We start from the raw sequence: 24,526 nt of genomic DNA on the forward strand, positions 1-24,526 counted from the left end.
GGGAAACAAAAAGATTTGGCTTGAAACTTTCTTAACTTCAAATCCAAGACATTCTCAAGAATAGGAAAAACAAGGGCGCCTGGGTGGCTCAGTGGGTTAAGCCTCTGCCTTCAGCTCAGGTCATGGTCTGAGGGTCCTGGCATGGAGCCCCACCTGGGGCTCTCTGCTCAGCGGGGAACCTGCTTCCCCCCTCTCTCTGTCTCTCTGCCTACTTGTGATCTCTCTCTGTCAAATAAATAAATAAATAAAATATCTTTTAAAAAATTTAAAAGAATAGGAAAAACAGAATAGAGAGTCTGCAGCATAAATCTAGCCAAAATTTCAAGACTGATTCCAAAAACACCAGAGACCTGTGAGCTCTCTCCAATTTGCTGAAATGTAGATCATTATGGTTACCCCGAAGAGACCCCACAGACCACTCCTTTGACAACTACTCAGAAACGACTGCCACAAAAACAGCTGCGGAGAAGTACCGAGGGTTGGGAACCCATTCGCTGTCTGCAGACACACAAGCCACAGGTAACATGAGAGTGTAGGAGATCCAAGCTGGTGATGGTGATGAGTGAACTAACGGCCAAAGTAAGTGACAGCCTGAGCCACAGGTGTCCTGCAGGAAGACATGTGACTATGCAGAGCAGAGGAGCGCCGCTACCAACAGTCCCCTCCAAAGCAGGTAGAGCAACCTCCTCCCCGCGGCACTCTTCCTCAGTGCCAACTGCTCCATCTCCAAACTTTGCCACTTGCAAACCCAAGCTGCCCGAAGACCTTTCTGTGAGCTTCTACCTTTGCTTTAGGTATATGCCTTTTTTCTGCTTTACAAGAATCAATTATAATTATATTGTCAGGCGCTCGCCATTTATAATCTGCCACTTAACTTGAATCATCTTTTTTTTTTTTTAAAGATTTTATTTATTTATTTGACAGAGAGAGATCACAGTACACAGAGAGACAGGCAGAGAGAGAGAGAGAGGGAAGCAGGCTCCCTGCTGAGCAGAGAGCCTGATGCGGGACTCAATCCCAGGACCCTGAGATCATGACCTGAGCCGAAGGCAGCGGCTTAACCCACTGAGCCACCCAGGCGCCCCTGAATCATCTTTTAAGTCTTACAACATGAGGTCATGTTACCTTGGCTTTTCATTTTTTTTTTTTTTTTAAAGATTTTATTTATTTATTTGACAGAGAGAAATCACAAGTAGGTAGAGAGGCAGGCAGAGAGAGAGAGGAGGAAGCAGGCTCCCTGCCGAGCAGAGAGCCCGATGCGGGACTCGATCCCAGGACCCTGAGATCATGACCTGACCTTGGCTTTTCATTTTTAAAACATTTTGTGATAAAGTTACATCATGTGGGGGCACGTGGATGGCTCAGCTGGTTAAGCCTCCGCCTTGGGCTCAGGTCATGATTTCAGGGTCCTGGGATCAAGTCCCGCATCCGGCTCTCTGCTAAGCGGGGAGCCTGCTTCTCTCTCTCTCTGCCTGCCTCTCTGCCTACTTGTGATCTCTCTCTCTCTCTCTCTCTCTGTCAAACAAATAAATAAAATCTTTTAAAGAAAAAAAAAGTTATATCATGTGTCCAGACCCCCTGGAACCCTCCTCCACAGGGAGAGCCCAGTTCCTGAGTTGGAGGAAGGAGGCTGCTCAAAGGCAGCTCAGAGGACCCTAACCTGGGCAGAAGACACTCCTGTGTACTTCAGTCATCGTGCAATTACACAGGCGTTTCTGCAGAGGCTGAGGTTAGGAGAAGACATAGAAACCACTACCAAGGGTTCCTCCAAGGCAGAGGAGTGGGAACACGCTAACTTTCCTGCAAATTTTTTTTAAATTTTATTTATTTATTTGACAGAAATCACAAGTAGGCAGAGAGGCAGGCAGAGAGAGGGGGGGAAACAGGCTCCCTGCTGAGCAGAGAAGTGGATATGGGGCTCGATCCCAAGACCCTGAGATCATGACCTGAGCCGAAGGCAGAGGCTTTAACCCACTGAGCCACCCAGGTGCCCCTCCTACAAACTTTTTGATATGTTTGCCTTGAGTCTAGATCATGCCTAGCTATGTTTAGTGTTAGTTCTCTCTCTGACAAATAAAATCTTAAAAAAAAAAAAAAAAGAAAGAAAGAAAGAAAAAGAGAATACAAAGAACGGGGCACCTGGACGGCTCCATCCATTACGTGTCCCAGACTCTTGATTCCACTGGGGTTGTGATCACAGCGTCAGGAGATTGAGGGCCGAGGCTCAGCACGGAATCTGCTTGAGATTCTCTCCCCATTCCCTTCTGACCCTCCCCAACCTCTCTCACCCTTTCTTAAAAAAAAAAAAAAAAAAAAATCAATAATTAAACACACACACAAAACATTATTCCCATGTAAGTGGGAAAGTTTTCAGAAGGTATTCTAAGTTTACAATTTTCTAGAACTTGTTCATTATTTGTCTCTTAACTGCCACTGTCGGCCAGAATGGCAGTAATTTCTCTATCTCCTATCTTAAACTGTAAGTACTTTTATTCCACCCAGTTAGGATGTTAGGTATTAGAATCATCCTTTATACTACTGATTATAAAACCTTCTGCCCGGAATGGCTTCCCACAAGCAATCAACTGACCCGGTGTTCATGGAATAGTGTAATTCGTTCCAGCTGTGAAGTCAAATAGCTCTCTGGAGTTCAGCGAGTTAACTCCCTCCCAATTCTTTGATTCCACGCCTGTAAAATGAGCTTAGCAACCACACCTGATGATGAGAATGTACAGGGTTTAAGTGACAATCCATATAGAGTCAGAATGGTACAAAGTAATATGATGATGGCAAACTTGGTAGAAAGCCTGACCCGACCACCTAAGAGCTGAGTGACTTTGGGTAAGTTACTCAACCCCTTACGACTTGGGTTTCCTCAGCGTGACATGGCCTTCACACACTACGTATGCTATAGTTTGGAGAATAAAATAATCCACGTAAAATACTTAGCACTCCATAAATATAACTGGTGTTAGTATTAAAACTGGTTCTGTTGCTGTACAGTTAAGAGAAGCCCTAAGTGCTTCACCAACAAGGCTGGATTCTTCCCCTCTGCCCTTAGTCAAGTCATCACAACTGATAATCCTAGGGACTCAGAGTTTATTTAAAGGTTTTTAGATGTTGAAACATGTTAGCAACCAAAATTTCACTGTTTCTAAATAACAAACTTTCCAACAGCCTAATATATACCTACTTCTGCAGGACCACTAAACCAGCAAAAATCTTGAAACTCCTTCTAAATCACTAAACTCATCTAAAGTTCTTATAACTTACAAATTCACTAGGTATTTTCACTGCTTATAACTTTGTGCATTCAAAGGCAGGGTTTTTCTTATGTGTTGTTCAATGTACTTGGTGCATCTGCTGTAAATTCCCTCCAACTGTTTTGTTTACTGTTTCAGATGGAATAGAAAACATTCACAGAACTCTAAAATTGTGACATTCTCAGCAAAACTGGGCCTACTCCAAGAATTTTCATTGAAACAGAGTTAGATTTACGATGTTTACATCCAATCTCTTTGCACCAAAAAATTTCACGTCTCTTTGACAATGTCCCAGAAGCTGAATTACTTGAAGGAAATCTAATACAAAAAAAGCTGAGAATTTAACCAACTCAGTCAGCCCCAAATCATGGGGCTGCCATCAGTGGAATGTGTCTTACAGGTGCCGGGCCAACCTCACATCAAAACTACCACTCGGTCATAGGGCAGTTCTATTTTCAACATTTTGAGGAACCTCCATGCTGTTTTCCAGAGTGGCTGCACCAGCTTGCATTCCCACCAACAGTGTAGGAGGGTTCCCCTTTCTCCGCATCCTCGACAGCATCTGTCCTTTCCTGACTTGTTGATTTTAGCCATTCTGACTGGTGTGAGGTGATATCTCATTGTGGTTTTGATCTGTATTTCCCTGATGCCGAGTGATATGGAGCACTTTTTCATGTGTCTGTTGGCCATCTGGATGTCTTCTTTGCAGAAATGTCTGTTCATGTCCTCTGCCCATTTCTTGATTGGATTATTTGTTCTTTGGGTGTTGAGTTTGCTAAGTTCTTTATAGATTCTGGACACTAGTCCTTTATCTGATATGTCGTTTGCAAATATCTTCTCCCATTCTGTCAGTTGTCTTTTGATTTTGTTAACTGTTTCCTTTGCTGTGCAAAAGCTTTTGATCTTGATGAAATCCCAATAGTTCATTTTTTCCCTTGCTTTCCTTGACTTTGCGTTGTTCCTAGGAAGATGTTGCTGCGGCAGAGGTCGAAGAGGTTGCTGCCTGTGTTCTTCTCAAGGATTTTGATGGATTCCTTTCGCACATTGAGGTCCTTCATCCATTTTGAGTCTATTTTTGTGTGTGGTGTAAGGAAATGGTCCAATTTCATTTTTCTGCATGTGGCTGTCCAATTTTCCCTAAAGATACAAACGTAGTGATCCAAAGGGGCACGTGCACCCGAAGGTTTATAGCAGCAATGTCCACAATAGCCAAACTATGGAAAGAACCTAGATGTCCATCAACAGATGAATGGATCAAGAAGATGTGGTATATATAAACAATGGAATACTATGCAGCCATCAAAAGAAATGAAATCTTGCCATTTGCGACAACATGGATGGAACTAGAGCGTATCATGCTTAGCGAAATAAGTCAAGCAGAAAAAGACAACTATCATATGATCTCCCTGATATGAGGAAGTGGTGATGCAACATGGGGGCTTAAGTGGGTAGGAGAAGAATAAATGAAACAAGATGGGATTGGGAGGGAGACAAACCATAAGTGACTCTTAATCTCACAAAACAAACTGAGGGTTGCTGGGGGGAGGGGTTTTAGGAGAAGGGGGTGGGATTATGGACATTGGGGAGGGTATGTGCTTTTGGTGAGTGCTGTGAAGTGTATAAACCTGCTGATTCACAGACCTGTACCCCTGGGGATAAAAATATATGTTTATAAAAAATAAAAAATTAATTTAAAAAAAAATTCTAATTTTTAAAATCATCTTAAAAAAAAAACTACCACTCGGTAGAAATTAAAATTCTGCAAAAGCTCTGAGCGAGAATAACCCGATTTGAAAAGGGAAGAACTGGGCGCCTGGGTGGCTCAGTGGGTTAAGCCGCTGCCTTTGGCTCAGGTCATGATCTCAGGGTCCTGGGATCAAGCCCCTCATCGGGCTCTCTGCTCAGCAGGGAGCCTGCTTCCCTCTCTCTCTCTCTGCCTGCCTCTCTGTCTACTTGTGATCTCTCTCTGTCAAATAAATAAAATCTTAAAAAAAAAAAAAAGAAAAAGAAAAAGGAAGAACTTGGTAAAAACGATCTTGCTGTTATCAGTCCTGTTTCCAGGAGCATACTGGAGCCAATTCTGGGGTAAATTTACAAACTGGCCAATATTCTCATAGATTTGCTTCCTAATTAAGAGCAAACAGACCCCAACCCTGTCTGTATATGCCTTTTTGAAAACACTGACGATCTAAAATTGCTTTGAAACAGTCTCCATGAAAATAGCATTAATTTTCCAGCCAAAACACAACACAAGGATAGAGAATACTGGGTTAAAAAGCTGAGAGGAAACTTACAAACCATCTTGACTCATTTTACTGAGGAAGAAACTAAATTTTAGGAAGGACACTGTTATAACAATGCAGTAAAACTGCTTAATGCATAAATCTATTATACGAAAGGATAATTTCCAACAAAACTTCAGGATTCTAATATTTTGAAAGGCTAAACTTGGGGAGCACTACAAGTGGCTCCCCCTACATTCTGCCCAGGCCCCCCATTGTGGACAAGAACAGGTAACAGCTGACAGCTGCCAAGTCAACCGGATGGAAGCGGTAATCCTAGTTCATGGATTTAGACTAGATCCAGAACTTAACCACTTTGGTCCTTAACAATGACAGGGGTGTTTTTCCCTGTGGACGATGGATGTAGAGGTTGAAATTTGTTAGCATTTTGATCCACTGCTTTATTACTAAGGAGTCATTAACTTCACTTAAAAATTAAAAGGCAACGAAAGATATTAGCAGCAGTGGTACCAGTGACACAGTAGTAATCACAACAGCAACACTAACACATACAGCTCTGTGTGGGACACGATGCTTCACACATTCATCCTCACATTCAATCATTTATCATTTAGTCATTGAAGCATTACGCTCAAAGCATTTAATCCTTACAGTTACCCATTAAAGAAGGTGTACTGTATTATTCTTATTTTATGAACAAGGAGGTTAAGTAATGTATTCAATGTCCCATGGCTAGTTAAGTAGCAGAGCCAAAATCTGAGCCCACACAGCCTGATTCCAGAGTAAAAATAATTCATTTCATTGATGAAATTAAACTAACTAACGAAATACTGAGGACATCAAAACAAATACATTGCATAGTTTTTAAATTAAAAAGAAAACAAGAACATTCACCTTGTTTTTCTTCCCTTTAAAACCTGAGTCCCCAAAAGACAAAATGTACTTCAATCTACAAACATGAAAAGACTTGCAAATGCTTCAAGTGCACCTCATTATTTTTTCCCACCATCTACTCTGCAAATTAAGGTCTCTTTTCTAGCTCTCTTGGAAGTAAACTCCACATCCATATACATTAACTACAGGACTCAGAACTGAGGGGGCCCACAGCCACATGACTTTATTATTTGTGCCAAGAAATTCTTACTGAAAGATAAGGCTGTAAATCAGTAAATAACTTCATTGTTGACTTCAAGAAGTTCCCAAAAGTCCATTTACTCCAACAATAGACTACTCAAACTGTCCCCTTTTCACACCATTCCCCCAAATGGACAAACAACTCACTTATCCAACAACTGTGTACTTACAAGACTTGGTTAAGATCCTTGTCTCACTGTTTCCACTAACCCTAAACTACTATATCAGGAACTTAAACAGTTTCAATCAGATCACTGCACTGGAGGACCCGCCTTAAATCTCTCAAGGTCAAACCCCAAACTCAATCAACACTGCCAAGTTGTGCTCTCCTTTTAGTAAGCCACAGTTCTGCTTGATTAAAGCTATTCTGGCCTTCTCTGGGTGAGCTGAGAGTCAACAGAAGGAAATTAACCCAGTTGATTTCAAATGCTCTCCTATCAACAATACCTTTTTTTAAAAAACCTCTTCTCCCTATGCTAGACCATAGGTGAAATTAAATATGCCAGGAAGTGAGATCATTATAGTAAAGATAAACATAAACCAGCAATGAAAGGGTCTGCATAAATCTAACAATTAATTCAACACAGGACTTCAAACTCTATTTCCTGGTAACCACAATTTAAACTAAGCTGAATTGGATTATTTGTACATTTAAAAATGGTCTACCAGGATCCCTAAAATTGAGATTTAGAAAGGAAATTTAAAAAAGCCTTGAAGGGGCGCCTGGGTGGCTCAGTGGGTTAAGCCGCTGCCTTCGGCTCGGGTCATGATCTCGGGGTCCTGGGATCGAGTCCTGCATCGGGCTCTCTGCTCAACAGGGAGCCTGCTTCCTCCTCTCTCTCTCTCTGCCTGCCTCTCTGCCTGCTTGTGATCTCTGTCTGTCAAATAAATAAATAAAATCTTTAAAAAAAAAAAAAAGCCTTGAAGTGCCAAAATTCAAATTATTCTGCCATCTGATTAGATTTTACAAAAATTTCATTTGATCAACTCATATGTTTCTGTTATGAACCAAAGATAAACACATGAAATACAACTAATCTTCAAAGACTAGCTCTGACTAAAAACTATTTAAACCAGTATAAATATAAAATCAGTCATTCTGACATTGCCTTTTCATTTAATCATTGTTATTAGATTTCAGATATATTTACCTATGCAATTATTAAAGTATTAACTGGTATTTACTACAATTCTATTTTATTCCTGTCTCTCCAAGCATCACATTTTGCTGAAAAAATTAAACGAGTTAAAAACCCAATAGAGGGAGAAAAAGGAAAAAGAAGAGAGAAAAAAGATTGAAATGTATGAAGAGGCCAAAGACAAGTTTTTTAATGAAGTTGAGCCCATTAAGCAAGAATTTGTCTCACCACACTGAAATATGTGTGTACATTAAGTACGTATCTATGTGTATATGTGTGTATGAGTGTTTGTCTGTTTGTATGTGGGTATAAGTGTGTGTGTATTCAGCCCAAGGTAATCCCAATTTCGTTTTTCATATCTTATCAACACCAAATATTATCATTATTCCCTGTGGCAGTGTTGCTAACCATGTTATTCTAACCATCTTGCTACAGAGCTGTATATGTTGAGTGAAGAACATGGAGGTTAAGAGACCAGGTAGGCATCTTGGATTCCCTACTCTAATCTGGCAGAAATAACCTATTACCAGACAGCCTCAGCTCACTTATTATGATACATCCAAGAACTTGGCATAATTGCTGTGAATATTAAAGGAGATAATGTATAAGGTACTCAGTTTACAACCCAGCGTAAGGTGTCAAGGTCTCCATAAATGTTCACTAACCATCATGCATGATAGTTCCCTGTAATTGTGGTCCTAAGGATCTAGAAGATATTAAAGTACTTCCTCAATAATTAAAGAAGTATTCATTCATTATGCAATAAGATCTTTTAAGTTCAGATCCTTTCAACCGATAATTCTATTTCTAGGAAACTAGCCAGAGGAAATGATTAGAGATATTATCAAATATTTATGTACAAATATTCTTTAAAATTATTTTTAATATCAAAAACCTGGAAACAACCTAAACACCCGAATTTTATACTACATCTATAGGACTGTATAGTGTACAAATGTTGAAATATTCATGAGGAATTCAGAGCATCCCCCAAATGCTCCTTAAATCAAATTAAAATGGTAGCCTATGGACATACATCTCAACCATGTTAACAATTACATGTCAGTTTACACACATACACACATGCAGAAGAAACGGGTTTAGAGGAAATATAAAAATATTAACAATGAAAAAAATATTAACAACTATCAAGATCATGAGAAAACAGGTAACTTTTACTATTTATTTTACCTTTTTCCTCAAATTTTCTACTCTATACCTGAATTACTTTGATATTTAGAAAAAATAAAACTAAAAACCCTGTTGAATTATGTTTATTATTTAGAATCTCCTAGCTTTTTAAAAGATAATCTTTTAAATTATACCGTTCTTGGAGGGGACAAGATGGCAGAGGAGTAGCACACTGAGATGACATCAGGTCACAGGAGATCAGCTAGACAGTTATCAAACCACTGGGAACACCTACAAGCCCAACAGGAGATCGAAGAGAAGAACAGCAGCAATTCTAGGAACAGAAAATCGACCACTTTCTGAGGTAGAACATGCAGAGAAGTGACTCCAAATCAACAGGAAATTGGGGTGGCAGGGGGGCGGCCCCCAGCAAGTGGCAGAGCAGCGAGCACAAAATCCAAACTTTTAGAAGTCTGTTCCATGAGGGACGTTGCTCCAGAGGGTAAGCGGAGGTGGAGACCTCCTGGGGACTGGGTGGTCTCAGGACCCTCAGGGTCACAGAAAGACGGGGCGTCTGAGTGCGGCAGAGCTCCCGGGTGTCAGAGCGGGGAAGCCCGCGGGAGAGAGACAGAGCCCAGGAGGGAGCACTCAGCTCGGGGTTGCCATAGATTGTGATCGGAGGCACAGTCGGACCACTGCTGTTCCCGCAGGGAACCCGCAAGTGGCAGACCCGGCGAGAACTACCTTCCTCCCCAGGAAGGAGCAGCACAGGGGCGCGGCAGGAATCTGCTGGGTTTGGAGACTCCAAACGGGGCCGCACGCCAGAGACAAAAATACTCGTCCCAGGCCAGGGGAGCTCGGAGCATGGCTGGAGACCAGGGACATGGGAGGGTTTTCTCTTTTCTCAAGATCGCACTGAGGAGTGGGGCCCCAAGTTCTTGGCTCCTCTGGCCCGAGACTGGGCGGCCGACATCTTCATTCCCGTCCCCCAGAGCAGTTCAGAAAGTGCTCCGGGAACAAAAGCTCTGAGCGCGAACCTGAGCAGATCGCTTAGCCCCACCCCCAGCCCCCATAAAGGCGGTGCCGCAAAGACAGTTGAGGCAAAGACAATTGAGAATCAGGGAAAAAGGTCCCTCCCCCAGAAGATCAGCAAGAACATCCAGCCAAGACCGAGTTTACTGATCAAGGAGAAGAGCACAATTCCAGAAGAGGGGAAAGCAAAGCATGGAATTCATGGCACTCTCCCCATGATTCTTTAGTCTTGCAAAGGTAATTAAGATTTTTAAATTTTTTTTTCTTATTCTAATTTTTTTTACTTCTACTCTTTTCTCATTTAATGTTTTCTTAACTAGTTGATCTTAAAAATTCCTTTCTTGAAATAAATCTTTTTGAACCTTCATTATTATAGTCATATTTTATCCTTCATTGTATCTAACTTTATCTTTTGTACACACATAGGGTTTTTTCTTCTAAAAAATTTTGGGATACAACTTCTAATAGATCAAAATATACCCTAAATCTATCACAGAGCTTGGTTCTAGTCTCCAGCCTGAGCAAATTCTCTCCACTTTGTTTTTCTTTCTTTTCCCAATTTATCTTATTAGCTCCTTTTTTAGAATTTGTTTTTAATTTTCATCTTTACAAACATATGCTATCCCTTCATTGTGTTTACCCTTGTGTGCGTGTGTATATATATATATATATATATATACATATACATATATATATATTTCATTCTTTAAAATAGTGGGAAATAGTTTCTCACCCTACACCTAAAGGAGCTGGAGAAAGAACAGAAAAGAAAGCCTAAACCCAGCAGGAAAAGAGAAATAATAAAGATCAGAGCAGAAATCAATGAAATAGAAACCAAAAGAACAGTAGAACAAATCAATGAAACTAAGAGCTGGTTCTTTGAAAGAATTAATAAGATTGATAAACCCCTGGCCACACATATCAAAAAGAAAACAGAAAGGACCCAAATAAATAAAATCATGAATGGAAGAGGAGAGATCACAACCAACACTAAAGAAATACAAACAATTATAAGAACATATTCTGAGCAACTATACACCAGCAAATTTGACAATCGGGAAGAAATGGATGCATTCCTAGAGACATATAAACTACCAAAACTGAGCCAGGAAGAAATAGAAAACCTGAACAGACCCATAACCAGTAAAGAGATTGAAGCAGTCATCAAAAGTCTCCCAAAAAACAAGAGCCCAGGGCCAGACGGCTTCCCAGAGGAATTCTATCAAGCATTTAAAGAAGAACTAATTCCTATTCTCCTGAAACTGTTCCAAAAAATAGAAATGGAAGAAAAACTTCCAAACTCATTTTATGAAGCCAGCATTATCTTGATCGCAAAACCAGACAAAGATCCCATCAAAAAAGAGAATTACAGACCAACATCCTTGATGAACACAGATGCGAAAATTCTCACCAAAATACTAGCCAGTAGGATCCAATGGTACATTAAAAGGATTATTCACCACAACCAAGTGGGATTTATTCCAGGGCCACAAGGTTGATTCAACATCCACAAATTAATCAATGTGATGCAATACATTAATAAAAGAAAGAACAAGAACCATATGATACTCTCAATAGATGCTGAAAAAGCATTTGACAAATAGAGCATCCTTTCTTGTTCAAAACTCTTCACAGTGTAGGGAGGTACAGAGGGGTACATACTCAATATCATTAAAGCCATCTATGAAAAACCCACAGCGAATATCATTCTCAATGGAGAAAAACTGAGAGCTTTTCCCATAAGGTCAGTAACGTGGCAAGGATGTCCATTATCACCACTGCTATTCAACATAGTACTAGAAGTCCTAGCCTCAGCAATCAGACAACAAAAAGAAATAAAAGGCATTCAAATAAACAAAGAAGTAGTCAAACTACACTCTTTGGAGATGATAGGATACTTTATGCAGAAAATGCAGAAGACTCCACTCCAAATCTGCTAGAACTTGTACAGGAATTCAGTAAAGTGTCAGGATATAAAATCAATACACAGAAATCACTTGCATTTCTATACACCAACAGCAAGACAAAGGAAAGAGAAATTATTACAATTGCACCCAAAACCATAAGATACCTAGACATAAACCTAACCAAAGAGGCAAAGAATCTGTACTCAGAAAACTATAAAGTACTCATGAAAGAAATTGAGGAAGACACAAAGAAATGGGAAAATGCTCCATGATCATGGATTGGAAGAACAAATATTGTGAAAATGTCAATGCTACCTAAAGCAATCTATACATTTAATGCAATCCCTATCAAAATCCCATCCATTTTTTTCAAAGAAAAGGAACAAAGGATCCTAAAATTTATATGGAACCAGAAAAGACCTCAAATAGCTAGAGGAATATTGAAAAAGAAAGCCAAAGTTGGTGGCATCACAATTGCAGACTTCAAGCTCTATTACAAAGCTGTCATCATCGGGACAGTATGGTACTGGCACAGAAACAGACACATAGCTCAATGGAACAGAATAGAGAGCCCAGAAATAGACCCTCAACTCTGTGGTCAACTAATCTTCGACAAAGCAGGAAAGAATGTCCAATGGGAAAAAAACACTCTCTTCAACAAATGGTGTTGGGAAAATTGGATAGCCACATGCAGAAAAATGAAACTGGACCATTTCCTTACATCACACATGAAAATAGACTCAAAATGGATGAATGAGCTCAATGTGAGAAAGGAATCCACCAAAATCCTTGAGGAGAACACAGGCAGCAACCTCTTCGACCTCAGCCACGGCAACTTCTACCTAGGAACATCACCAAAGGCAAGGGAAGCAAGGGCAAAAATGAACTATTGGGACTTCATCAAGATTAAAAGCTTTTGCACAGCAAAGGAAATAGTCAACAAAACCAAAAGACAACTGACAGAATGGGAGAAGATATTTGCAAATGACATATCAGATAAAGGACTAGTATCCAACATCTACAAAGAACTTATCAAACTCAACACCCAAAGAACAAATTATCCAATCAAGAAATGGGCAGAGGACATGAACAGACATTTCTGCAAAGAAGACATCCAGATGGCCAACAGACACGTGAAAAAGTGCTCCACATCACTCGGCATCAGGGAAATACAAATCAAAACCACAATGAGATACCACCTCACACCAGTCAGAGTGGTTAAAATTAACAAGTCAGGAAATGATAGATGCGAGCAAGGAAGCGGAGAAAGGGGAACCCTCTTACACTGTTGGTAGGAATGCAAGCTGGTGCAGCCACTCTGGCAATCAGCATGGAGGTTCCTCAAAAAGTTGAAAATAGGGGCGCCTGGGTGGCTCAGTGGGTTAAGCCTCTCCCTTCAGCTCAGGTCATGATCTCAGGGTCCTGGGATCAAGCCCCACATCAGACTCTCCTCAGCAGGGAGCCTGCTTCCCCCTCTCTCTGCCTGCCTCTCTGCCAACTTGTGATCTCTCTGTCAAATAAATATATAAAATCTTAAAAAAAAAAAAGTTGAAAATAGAGCTACCCTATGACCCAGAAATCACACTACTGGGTATTTACCCCAAAGATACAAATGTAGTGATCCGAAGGGGCACATGCACCCAAATGTTTATAGGAGCAATGTCCACAATAGCCAAACCATGGAAAGAATCTAGATGCCCATCAACAGATGAATGGCTAAAGAAGATGTGGTACATACATACAATGGAATACTATGTAGCCATCAAAAGAAATGAAATCTTGCCATTTGTGACGACATGGATGGAACTACAGAGTATTATGCTGAGCGAAATAAGTCAATCAGCAAAAGATAATTATCATATGAGAAAGTTGAGAGGCAATGTGGGGGACTTGAGGGGTAGGAAAGGAATAAATGAAACAAAGATGGGATCAGGAGGGAGACAAATCATAAGAAACTCTTAATCTCACAAAACAAACTGAGGGTTTCTGGGGGGAGGGGGATTGAGAGAGTGTGGTGGAGTTATGGACTTGGGGAAGGGTATGTGCTATGGTGAGTGCTGTGAAGTGTGTAAACCTCACGATTCACAGACCTGTACCCCCGGGGCAAATAGTACATTATATGTTAATAAAAAAATTAAAAACTAATTAAAATAAAATAAATACTTAAAAAAATTATACCCATCTCATTTCCAAAAGGATTTGGAATAGTTGACAAAACTACATACAACAGACTAAATAAATAGAAGATGACAAGTAAGATAAAAACGCCTGCAAACTCTCAGTATACAGCCATATAACAATCTACCTATCTACGCATGTACATACGTGTGTGTGTGTCTATTTATTTATTCAAAGAACTTTGTTTCAGAAGGAAGTTTCCCCAGCTTTCTCAGAAAGGGCAAACCACAGATGTGGTAGACATTGTTTTAAATTGTACATTAGGAGAATTATTTCAGTGAATTGAGTGAATCGGTTATGTGATTGGAAAAACGAGGCAGATTAAAAGTCAAGGAATCAGGGGCGCCTGGGTGGCTCAGTTGGTTGAGCAGCTGCCTTCGGCTCAGGTCATGATCCCAGCGTCCTGGGATCGAGTCCCATACGGGCTCCTTGCTCCGCAGGGAGCCTGCTTCTCCGTCTGACTCTGCCTTCCACTCTGTCTGCCTGTGCTCGCTCTCGCTTGCTCTCTCTGACAAATAAATAAAAAAAAAAAAAAAAAAAAAAAAAAAAAGTCAAGGAATCAAGACCTGAAACAGGATAAGCATGACCATGATCAGCAACTCAAGAAAAACCTTTTTAAGAGTATAAATATAGATGGAGACAGATTTTTTATCTCATGTCACCTTCATTCATGTGACTTTAAAGAAAAAATTAAAATATTAAAATTATATTTTAATTTCTGCATATAAAATAGATCAAGAAGGTAAACTAACAAAATAAGCTCTTATTAACAAAATGCATTTGGGTATATTGTATTCAAGATAGCACTTACCTTCACTGATGGCATGGGGCTTAATAATGCAACAGGTACAATTTGTAAATTTAGCAGTGTTTGCTGGTCCACAAACTCCACTTGAAGGAAAAAATAACTCCATTTCCTAAAGACAGAGAGAAATAAATTTGACCTATGTAATCCCTTAGCTTGAACTTCTGGGATATTTATGTGAGAGGGGGAAAAGCTACGCAATTACTTTTGAAGTTCGTAATATAAATTATTTGCTTCAAGTTTTCTAAAAATGATTTTTACAAAGGCTAACTGACTTACAGAACCCTGTTTTAAGTCTTATAATCAAAAGATCATATAAAAAGTATTAATTAGAGTAATGAGAATATGTATCATTCTGCCCCAGGATTAAAACTAATAACATCTTAACATACTTTGAATATGGACAGTAATGAATACAAAGTTCTCATTTCCCCCAAAGCATTAGTTCATAGACACAGGTCCAATTTTAAACTTTCTATTAAAATATGTAAAATTAAAAAGTAGGAATTCTTTATAGAAGCAGATTCATATATAAGAATCAAAACCACAAAATTAGTTTTAACTAGTTAAAACTAATGACCTGGGGCACCTGGCTGGTTCAGTCAGTAGAGCATGAAACTCTTGATCATGGGGTTGTAAGTTCAAGCCCTATGTTGGGTGTAGAGATTACTCAAAAATAAAATCTTAAAAAGAAAAAACTAATGAACTTACTACAGTTCTAGCATACAATTAGATCATATAAACTGTATTTTATAACCAGATTCAAGCTATGCGATTTGCTTTGCACACGGTTCAGAGATGACAACTCAGCAACTTGAACTAGCCACAAACACAGTCACACTAAGTATTTAGACACATCTTTCCTGCCTTTAAGCTTTTGTTACTGTTGTTTCTACTATTCCCTAGAGAACCTTCTCTCTTCGGCTCCAAAGAGTTCCACCGACTTAAGCTGGTGATGCTCCCAGTGAGTCCCCTGTACTTTTATAAAATTGTGGTTTGGGGGGTAATTGCCCATCACAAATGTTAAGTGTGAAGCCAGTAACTAACCTGCATAGCACTGTAGGTCCTTTAACACCTAAGACAAACGGCTCAAAGTAAATTGCATTTCTCGATGAATTTAAGAATGAGAAGATCACAGACTGTGTTAATGTGCCACATCGATGTACAATTTTAAGAACCACAGAGAAGATGAGGAATTGTCCGAAGAGTAATGATATGCCTGTGCACTCCTGGCACGAAGACTTTTCAGAATGAAAATGCTCTACTCCTTGGACAGCAAGTACTTTTTCACCATACTGCTGCCTTTATTACTCTCCCTGAGTAGTAGTACAAAGAGTAATAAACAACCTCCCACCATCTGTCGGGTCACGGCTCCCACGCGCCTGCCTCCAGTCCAGACTCCTTCCTAAACTCCACCCCTACACCTGCGCCACCCCCACTTGGAGATAATTCCTATTGAAAATGTCCTGATTTCCGCCGACCCCGCAAGTCTGTGCACTCCCTCCCTGTTGTTCCTGCCCCTCCTGGAGGGGAATTAAATGAGATACTAAAGTGTCTGAAACAGTGCCTGTCACATAGTGAGCACTTAATAAACATAAGGTTTATTGTTGTTGCTTTGAATTCCAAAATTTTGTGAACACCAGTGACCTAGATCCTGGAGGTATGACAATAAATTGGACATCCTTAAAGAATTCAGTCTATCAGGAGGGTAAACAAACACAAATGCTTTTAAAATATGGTAAGCAATAGAGCTATGCAGTAGGTATGAAGCAAGCATCAAGGAAGGGTACCTTCAGAGAACTAAGAAACAGATAATAGTTGATCAGAGTTACTGTTACTGGTTTTTAAGTTTTGTTGAGGTCAAATTAACATGCTTTAAAATGAGTATATTTAAAGGATACAATCTGATGTTTTGACACTTGTTTATTCATGTGGAAACATCACCACAATCAAGATAATAAATATATCAGTCACCCCTCCTTCCTTTGGGTAATACCTTTCTTCTGCCTCTCCCTGCCTCCCCTACCATTAACTATTACCATTACCTCCCTTACCATTAATAAGTTGGCCCTGTAATCAATGACCTGTTTCCCACCATTATGAATTAGTTTAATTTTTAACAGCTGTACTTAAATTATATAGTATGTACTCTTGTCTAGCTTTCACTTAGCAACATTACTTTGAGATTCATCGACTGTACTGTATATCAATATTTCATTCCTTTTTATAGCCAAATACTATTCTTTGTGTTAATATCATGGTTTATCCATTCATCTTTTCAACATTTGGGTTATTTCTAGTTTTTGGATATACAAACAAGGCTCCTATGAACAAAACTGTTATGTACAAGTCTTTGCATTGATATTTCCTTTCATTTCTCCTGGGAAAATATTTAAGAGAAGAATGCTTGGACCATAGGGTAGGTATATGTTTAGCTTTTTAGATAACTGCCAAACTGTTCTCCAAAGTGACCGTACCCTTTAAATTCTCAGCAGCATAAGACAGTTCTAGTTTCCCCTCACAAATGCCACTTGAAACGGTCAAGATTTTTTAAGCCTTAGGTGTGTAGAGCATCTCACTGTGGTTTTAATTAGTACTTCCAAAATATCTAATGATGCTGTATATTTTTAATGTGCACTTATATACGCATTCATGTGTCATTTTAGTTAAGTGTCTGTTCAATTTTTTTGCTCATTTTTAATTGGGATGTTTAATTTCTTAGGTGTGAAGTCAGCATAAAGACAAATAGATTAGAGTCAAGATGGCAGAGGACTGGCAGACTGAGATGACATCAGGTCGCAGGAGTTCAGCTACACAGTTATCAAACCATTCGGAACACCTACAAACTCAACACAAGATTGAAGAGAAGAGAAGCAATTCTAGAAACAGAAAATTGACCACTTTCTGAAAGGTAGGACATGCGGAGAAGTGAATCCGAAGCAATGGGAAGACTGGGGGAGGGGGCGCTCCTGGCAAGTGGAGCAAGAGCACAAAATTTGAACTTTTAAAAGTCTGCTCCACTGAGGGACATCACTCCAGAAGCTAAGCAGGGGTGGAACCCTCGCAGGGACAGCATGGTCTCAGGTCCCGTGGGGTCATGGAAGGATCAGGGATGTCTGAGTGTACAGAGAACTCGCAGGTATTAGGGCAGGGAAGCCACCTACAGAGATGGAGCCAAGGAGTGAGCTCCGAGCTCGGAGTTACCTTAAACTGTGATCCCTGGAACAGTCAGGTTACTGCTCTTTGAGCAGGTACCCCACAAGTGGCAGATCTGGGGAGACCCCCCTGGAAGAGCAGAGCCACAAGAATCTGCTGGGTTTGGAGACTCCAAAGGGGGCCGTGTGCCAGAGAGAGAAACAGCCACAGGCCAGGGGAGCACAGCTGGAAACCAGGAAGATGGGAGGGATTGACTGGTTTTCTCTGAGGGTGCAGTAAGGAGTGGGGCCCGAGCTCTTGGCTCTACCGGGCAGAGACTGGGCAGCCGCCATTTTCATTCCCGTCCTCCAAAGCAGTATGGAAAGTGCTCAGGAAACAAAAGCTCCCAGCATGAACCCAAGCAGATTGCTTAGCCCAGCTCCCAGCAAAGGCGGTGCAGTTCCACCTCAAGCAAAGACATTTGAGAATCATGGCAAGAGGCCCCTCCTGCAGAGGATCGGCAAGAATATCCAGCCAAGACCAAGCTCACTGGTCAAGGAGAATAGTGGAATTCCAGAGGAGGAGAAAGCAAAACATGGAATTCATGGCTTCCTCCCCATGATTCTTTAGTCTTGCAAAGTTAATTAAATATTTTTAATTTTATCTTTTTTATTCTAATTTTTTTATCTGTTCCTCTTTCCTCTTTTAATGTTTTTAAACTAGTTTATCTTAACAATAGCTTTCTTAAAAAAATCTTTTAAAACCTTCACTATTATAGTCATATTTTACCCTTCATTGTATCTACCTTTATTTTCTGTATACATATAGGGTTTTTTCTTCTAAAAAATTTTGGGATACAATTTCTTTTAATAGATAAAAATATACCCTAAATCCAGCACAGGGCTTTGTTCTGATCTCCAGCCTGAGCAAATTCTCTCTACTTTCTTTTTCTTTCTTTTCCCAACCAACTATTCTTATCAATTCCTTCTTTAGAATTTTTTTTTAAATTTTTATCTTTACAGTCATACTCCATCCCTTCATTGTGCTTACCTTTATTTTTGTATATATATGTTTGTCTTTCTTTAAAATTATGGGAGGTAGTTTCTTCTAAGAGACAAAAATACATCCAAAATCAAGTGGGTGGCTCTGTTCTATTCACCAGTCTAATATATATATATTTTTTTTTTAATTTTTAAAAAAATTTTTAAACTTTTTTTTTAAGACTTTATTTATTTATTTTACACAGAGAGGATCACAGGTAGGCAGAGAGGCATGCAGAGAGAGAGGGGGAAGCAGGCTTCTTGCTGAGCAGAAAGCCTGATGTGGGGCTCAATCCCAGGACCTTGAGATCATGACCTGAGCTGAAGGCAAAGGCTTAACCCACTGAGCCACCCAGGTGACCCAAACTTCTTTTTGCTCCCTTTCTTCTCCCCCCAATTTGGGGTATCTTCTGATTTGGTTAGCATATATTTTTCTGGGGTCTTTGCCACCCTTTTAGTATTTCATTCTCTCCTTCATATGTTCTTATCTGGATAAAAAGACAAGGTGGAAAAACTCACCACAAAAGAAAAACAAGAGGCAGTGCCAAAGGCTAGGGACTTAATCAATATAGAAGCTGGTAATATGTCAGACCTAGAGTTCAGAATGATGATTCTCGAGGTGCTAGCTGGTCTCGAAAAAGGCATGGAAGATATCAGAGAAACCTTGTCTGGAGAAATAAAAGCCCTTTTTGGAGAAATAAAACAACTAAAATCTAACCAAGCTGAAATCAAAAAAGCTATTAATGAGTTGCAATTAAAAAAGGAGGGTCTTACTGCTAGGATAAATGAGGCAGAAGAGAGAATTAGTGATATAGAAGACGAAATGATGGAGAATAAAGAAGCTGAGCAAAAGAGAGACAAACAACTAATGGACCACAAGAGGAGAATTGGAGAGATAAGTGATACCATAAGATGAATCAACATTAGAATAATTGGGATTCCAGAAGAAGAAGAAAGGGGGGGGGAAGGGTAGAAGGTATATTAGAGCAAATTATTGTAGAGAATTTCCCTAATATGACAAAGGGAACAAGCATCAAAATCCAGAAGACACACAGAACCCCCCTCAAAATCAATAAAAATAGGTCCACACCCCATCATTTAATAGTAAAACTGACATGTCTTAGTGACAAAGAGAAAATACTGAAAGCAGCCGGGGACAAGAAGTCTGTAAAATACAATGGTAAAAATATTAGATTGGCAGCAGACTTATCCACAGAGACCTGGTAGGCCAGAAAGAACTGGCATGATATATTCAGAGCACTAAATGAGAAAAACATGCAGCCAAGAATACTATATCCAACAAGGGTATCCTTGAAAATAGAAGGAGAGATAAAAAGTTTCCAAGACAAACAAAAACTAAAAAAAAATTGTAAACACCAAACCAGCTCTACAGGAAATATTTAAAGGGGTCCTCTAAGCAAAGAGAGAGTCTAGAAGTAGTAGACCAAAAAGGAATAGATATAATATACAGTAGTAGTTACCTTACAGGGAATACAATGGCACTAAATTTATACCTCTCAATAGTTATCCTGAATGTAAATGGGCTAAATGCCCAATCAAAAGACACAGGGAATCAGAATGGATAAAGGAAAAAAACCATCAATACGCTGTCTACAAGAAACTCATTTTACACACAAAGACACCTCCAGATTTAAAGTGATGGGGTGGAAAACAATTTACCATGCCATTGTACATCAAAAGAAAGCTGGGGTGGCAATCCTTAAATCAGATAAATTCCATTTTAAGCCAAAGACTATAATAAAAAATGAGGAAGGACCCTATATCATACTCAAAGGGTATGTCCAACAAGAAGATCTAACAATTTTAAGTATCTATGCCCCTAACATGGGAGCAGCCAAATATATAATCCAATTCACAACAAAATCAAAGCAGCATATCAACAATAATACAGTAATAGTAGGGGACTTTAACACCCCCCTCACTGAAATGGACAGATCCTCCAAGCAAAAGATCAACAAGGAAATAAAGGTCTTAAATGACACATTGGACCAGATGAACATCACAGACGTATTCAGAACATTCCATCCCAAAGCAACAGAATACACATTCTTCTCTAGAGCACATGGAACATTCTCCAGAACAGATCACATCTTGGGTCACAAATCAGGTCTCAATCAGTACCAAATGACCGGGATCATTCCCTGCATATTTTCAGACCACAATGCTCTGAAGCTACAACTCAATCACAAGAGGAAAGTTGGAAAGAACCCAAATACATGGAGGCTAAATAGCATCCTACTAAAGAATGAATTGAGCCTGGGTGGCTCAATGGGTTAAGCCTCTGCCTTCAGCTCAGGTCATGATCCCAGGGTCCTGAGATCGAGCCCTGCATTGGGCTCTCTGCTCAGCAGGGAGCCTGTTTCCCTTCCATTCTCTCTGCCTGCCTCTCTGCCTACTTGTGATCTCTCTGTCAAATAAATAAAAATAAAATCTTAAAAAGAAATGGATCAATCAGGAAATTAAAGAAGAACTGAAAAAATTCATTGAAAATGATAATGAAAACACAACAGTTCAAAATCTGTGGGACACAGCAAAGGTGGTCCTGAGAGGAAAATACATAGCCATATAAGCGTTTCTCAAGAAACAAGAAAGGTCTCAAGTATACAACCTACCCTTACACCTAAAGGAGCTGGATAAAGAACAGCAAAGAAAGACTAAACCCAGCAGGAGAAGAGAAATCATAAGGATTAGAGCAGAAATCAATGAAATAGAAACCAAAAAAAGAGTAGAAGAAATCAACAAAACTAGGAGCTGGTTCTTTGAAAGAATTAGTCAGACTGATAAACTCCTGGCCAGACTTATCAAAAGACAAATAGATCAATAAAGCAGAAAGAATACAGAAATGCACTCACAGATATATATAGTCAACAAAAATGACAAATGTGCAAAGGCAATTAAGTGGGGAAAAATTTTTTATTTCAACTAGTGGTGCTGGAACAATCAGATGTCTATATGCAAAACAATAAATTTGGGTTATATATCATAACATATAAAAATTAACTCACAATGGATCATGAAGCTAAATATAAAAACAAAAACTATAAAACTTCTAGAAAAAAACAAAAGGGAAAATTTTGTGACCTTGGAAGAGGTCGCAATTTGTCAGATGAGAAACCACAATGGAAGAATGAATTGATAAACTGACCTTCATCAAAACTGAAAACTTCTCCTCATCTAAGGACATCGGTAAAGAGAATAAAAATGCAAACAACACACTGTGAGAAAATATTTGCCAATCATATTTCCACGTAAAAAATCTGTATCCATAAAGATACAGATTTTTCTGTATAAAGAATTCTGAGCAAAGTTTTAAAGGGCCAATAAAACTACCTGGGTAAAGGGAGAGATGGCATGCCAAAGCAGAGGGTAGAAAGAGTAAAACCAAGAAAGCGAGAAAACCAGTCTGAAGAGGAAGAGGCAGGATATGGACTGGAGAAGAGGCTAGCATTCAGAGCATTTTCATAAAACATGTTAAGGAGCTGGAACTTGATTCTGGGGGGAATGCAGTCCTCTGGGACATTTCTAGTAGAGCTGTGACATGGACAGATCAGATTCTTTAGACAGCTTGTTCTGAAACCTATGTGGAAGAGGAATTTGAGGGAGAAAGTCTGAGCCAGAGCGGTTGCAGCAGCCCAGGTCACAGCTAGAACAGTGAGAGCTGGAATGAAGGAAAAGGAGAGAATTGAAGAAAATGCTTAGACGGTAAATCTATACAACTTTTTACTCATTAGATGTAGGGGGAAAAGGAGGCAGAAGCAGGGCGCCTGGGTAGCTCAGTCAGTTAAGCATCTGCCTTTGGTTCAGGTTATGATCCCAGGGTCCTGGGATGGAGCCCCATATCAGGCTCCCTGCCCAGCAGGAAACCTACTTCTCCCTCTCCCTCCCACTCCCCATACTTGTGCTGGCGTGCTCTCTCTCTCTGTCAAATAAATAAAGAAAATCTTAAAAAAAAAAAAGAGAGAGAGAGAGAGGAGAAGTAGATTTACTGGTCTCAAGTTTCTTTGCTAATGATATGCAGAACACAAAAGGAATAGTTTGGTAAGTTATAAATAGTTCAGTTTGGGATGCACTGTTTGAGTCTGAGTCTGAAACTCTAAGGGAAACCCTACACACAGAATTAACTAATTCGTTAATTTTTTCCACATAAAATTATCTAGTACAATTTCTGATTAATCAGTCTATCGCTTGCCCACTGACTTATAACCCCCAAGTTCTCATTACTTGTGGGTAATTTCCCGAGCACTTGGGCTATGACACTGACACACTTGTCTACTCCCATGTCATCTCACACTGCTTTTCCTACTAAAGCTTTATAAAGCTTTAGTTATAAAGCTTCCGGTTGTATAAATTAGTCATCCTATCACCACCACTTCTTCCCCTTTAAAATTCCCTTTGCTCTTTTGACTCTTCTATGCAAGAATTTCATTAAGTTTCATGAAAAACTCTGCTAGGATTTTTACTGGAAAGATACAAAAGTAATGAACAATTTTCCTTGGATTCTGTAATTAAGAGACATTTATTATCTTAGCCAAAAGGATTCTAGTGGAATGAAAGGAGGAAGCCAGACTGTAGTGACTGTTCTCCATGAGTAGTCAAAGGCAACTGAGGAAGAGAAAATTGTGAATACAGTCTCGATATGGAAGAAAAAGGATTAGACAGTAACAAATAGGAATTGAAGATCAGGAGAGACTATTTGAGGATGCTTGTGTGATGTTCTTCAACTTTTCTTTTCCATGCACTGCCCTAGTTTCCTTGCGCATGCTGTGAGCTCCAGCCAGAGTGTTCGTCTCTGATAGCTAGTCACTAACATGACATCCACAACACTCACTCTGCTCAAGACAAGAGTCAAGAGAAGGTATCCCTAAGGCTTCATAACAATGGGATATTTCAGGGACCAATGTCAGAAAGAGCTAAAAAATTTAAGTGTCCAAAATAGAAACAAATATGACAAATATGTCTGAGACATTTCTTCAGGAGAAAGGATGATGGTAGGTAACTCTGCAGGGTTCAAAGTAGAGGACTGACATGTTTGACTCAGCATTTAAAAGGGCTGCACTGGCTTACTGCTTTGAGAACAGTCGTCTAAATGACTGCGCCACCCAGGCGCCCCTTTATGCGTTTAAAATAAGTAACTGTAGGAAGAACAAAGACTGTTTCATAAACACTAACTCTCTATAGGAAAAGAAAAGGATGTTAAACTTGAAGATGGTGTTAGGTCTGAGTTAAAACATACGAAGTGATGTTTCTTTCTGAATACTGACTATCCATCAACTGGTCTCATATGAAGTCAGTAATTCAAACACTGATGAGCCTGAAAAATTTAAGTGGCTTTGAACGTAAACTGGGATCATGAGTATTTTAACTGGAGAAGACTTACCTTGGCCATGACCAGGTTACCAGTTCACAAAAGAGACATTACTGAACCACTATTTAATCCTAGGCAAAGGGTCAAAGGTTTTAGAGAAAACTTTAGACTCTTAGATCAGCTGTAAAACCTG

General features: G+C 39.6%; 1 protein-coding gene across 4 annotated transcripts in view; it reads right to left on the minus strand.

Moving 5' to 3' along the window:
* NME7 (NME/NM23 family member 7) overlaps positions 1 to 24,526 on the minus strand; it is a 276,360-nt gene that overhangs the window by 187,595 nt on the left and 64,239 nt on the right. For all 4 annotated transcript variants that reach the window (XM_059145681.1, XM_059145682.1, XM_059145684.1 and 1 more), the window contains exon 7: positions 14,839 to 14,944. In XM_059145681.1, the coding sequence (XP_059001664.1) occupies positions 14,839 to 14,944 (106 nt within the window). The remainder of the gene's footprint in view (positions 1 to 14,838; positions 14,945 to 24,526) is intronic.

Source organism: Mustela lutreola, chromosome 14 (assembly GCF_030435805.1).
Source record: "Mustela lutreola isolate mMusLut2 chromosome 14, mMusLut2.pri, whole genome shotgun sequence".
NCBI lineage: Eukaryota > Metazoa > Chordata > Mammalia > Carnivora > Mustelidae > Mustela > Mustela lutreola.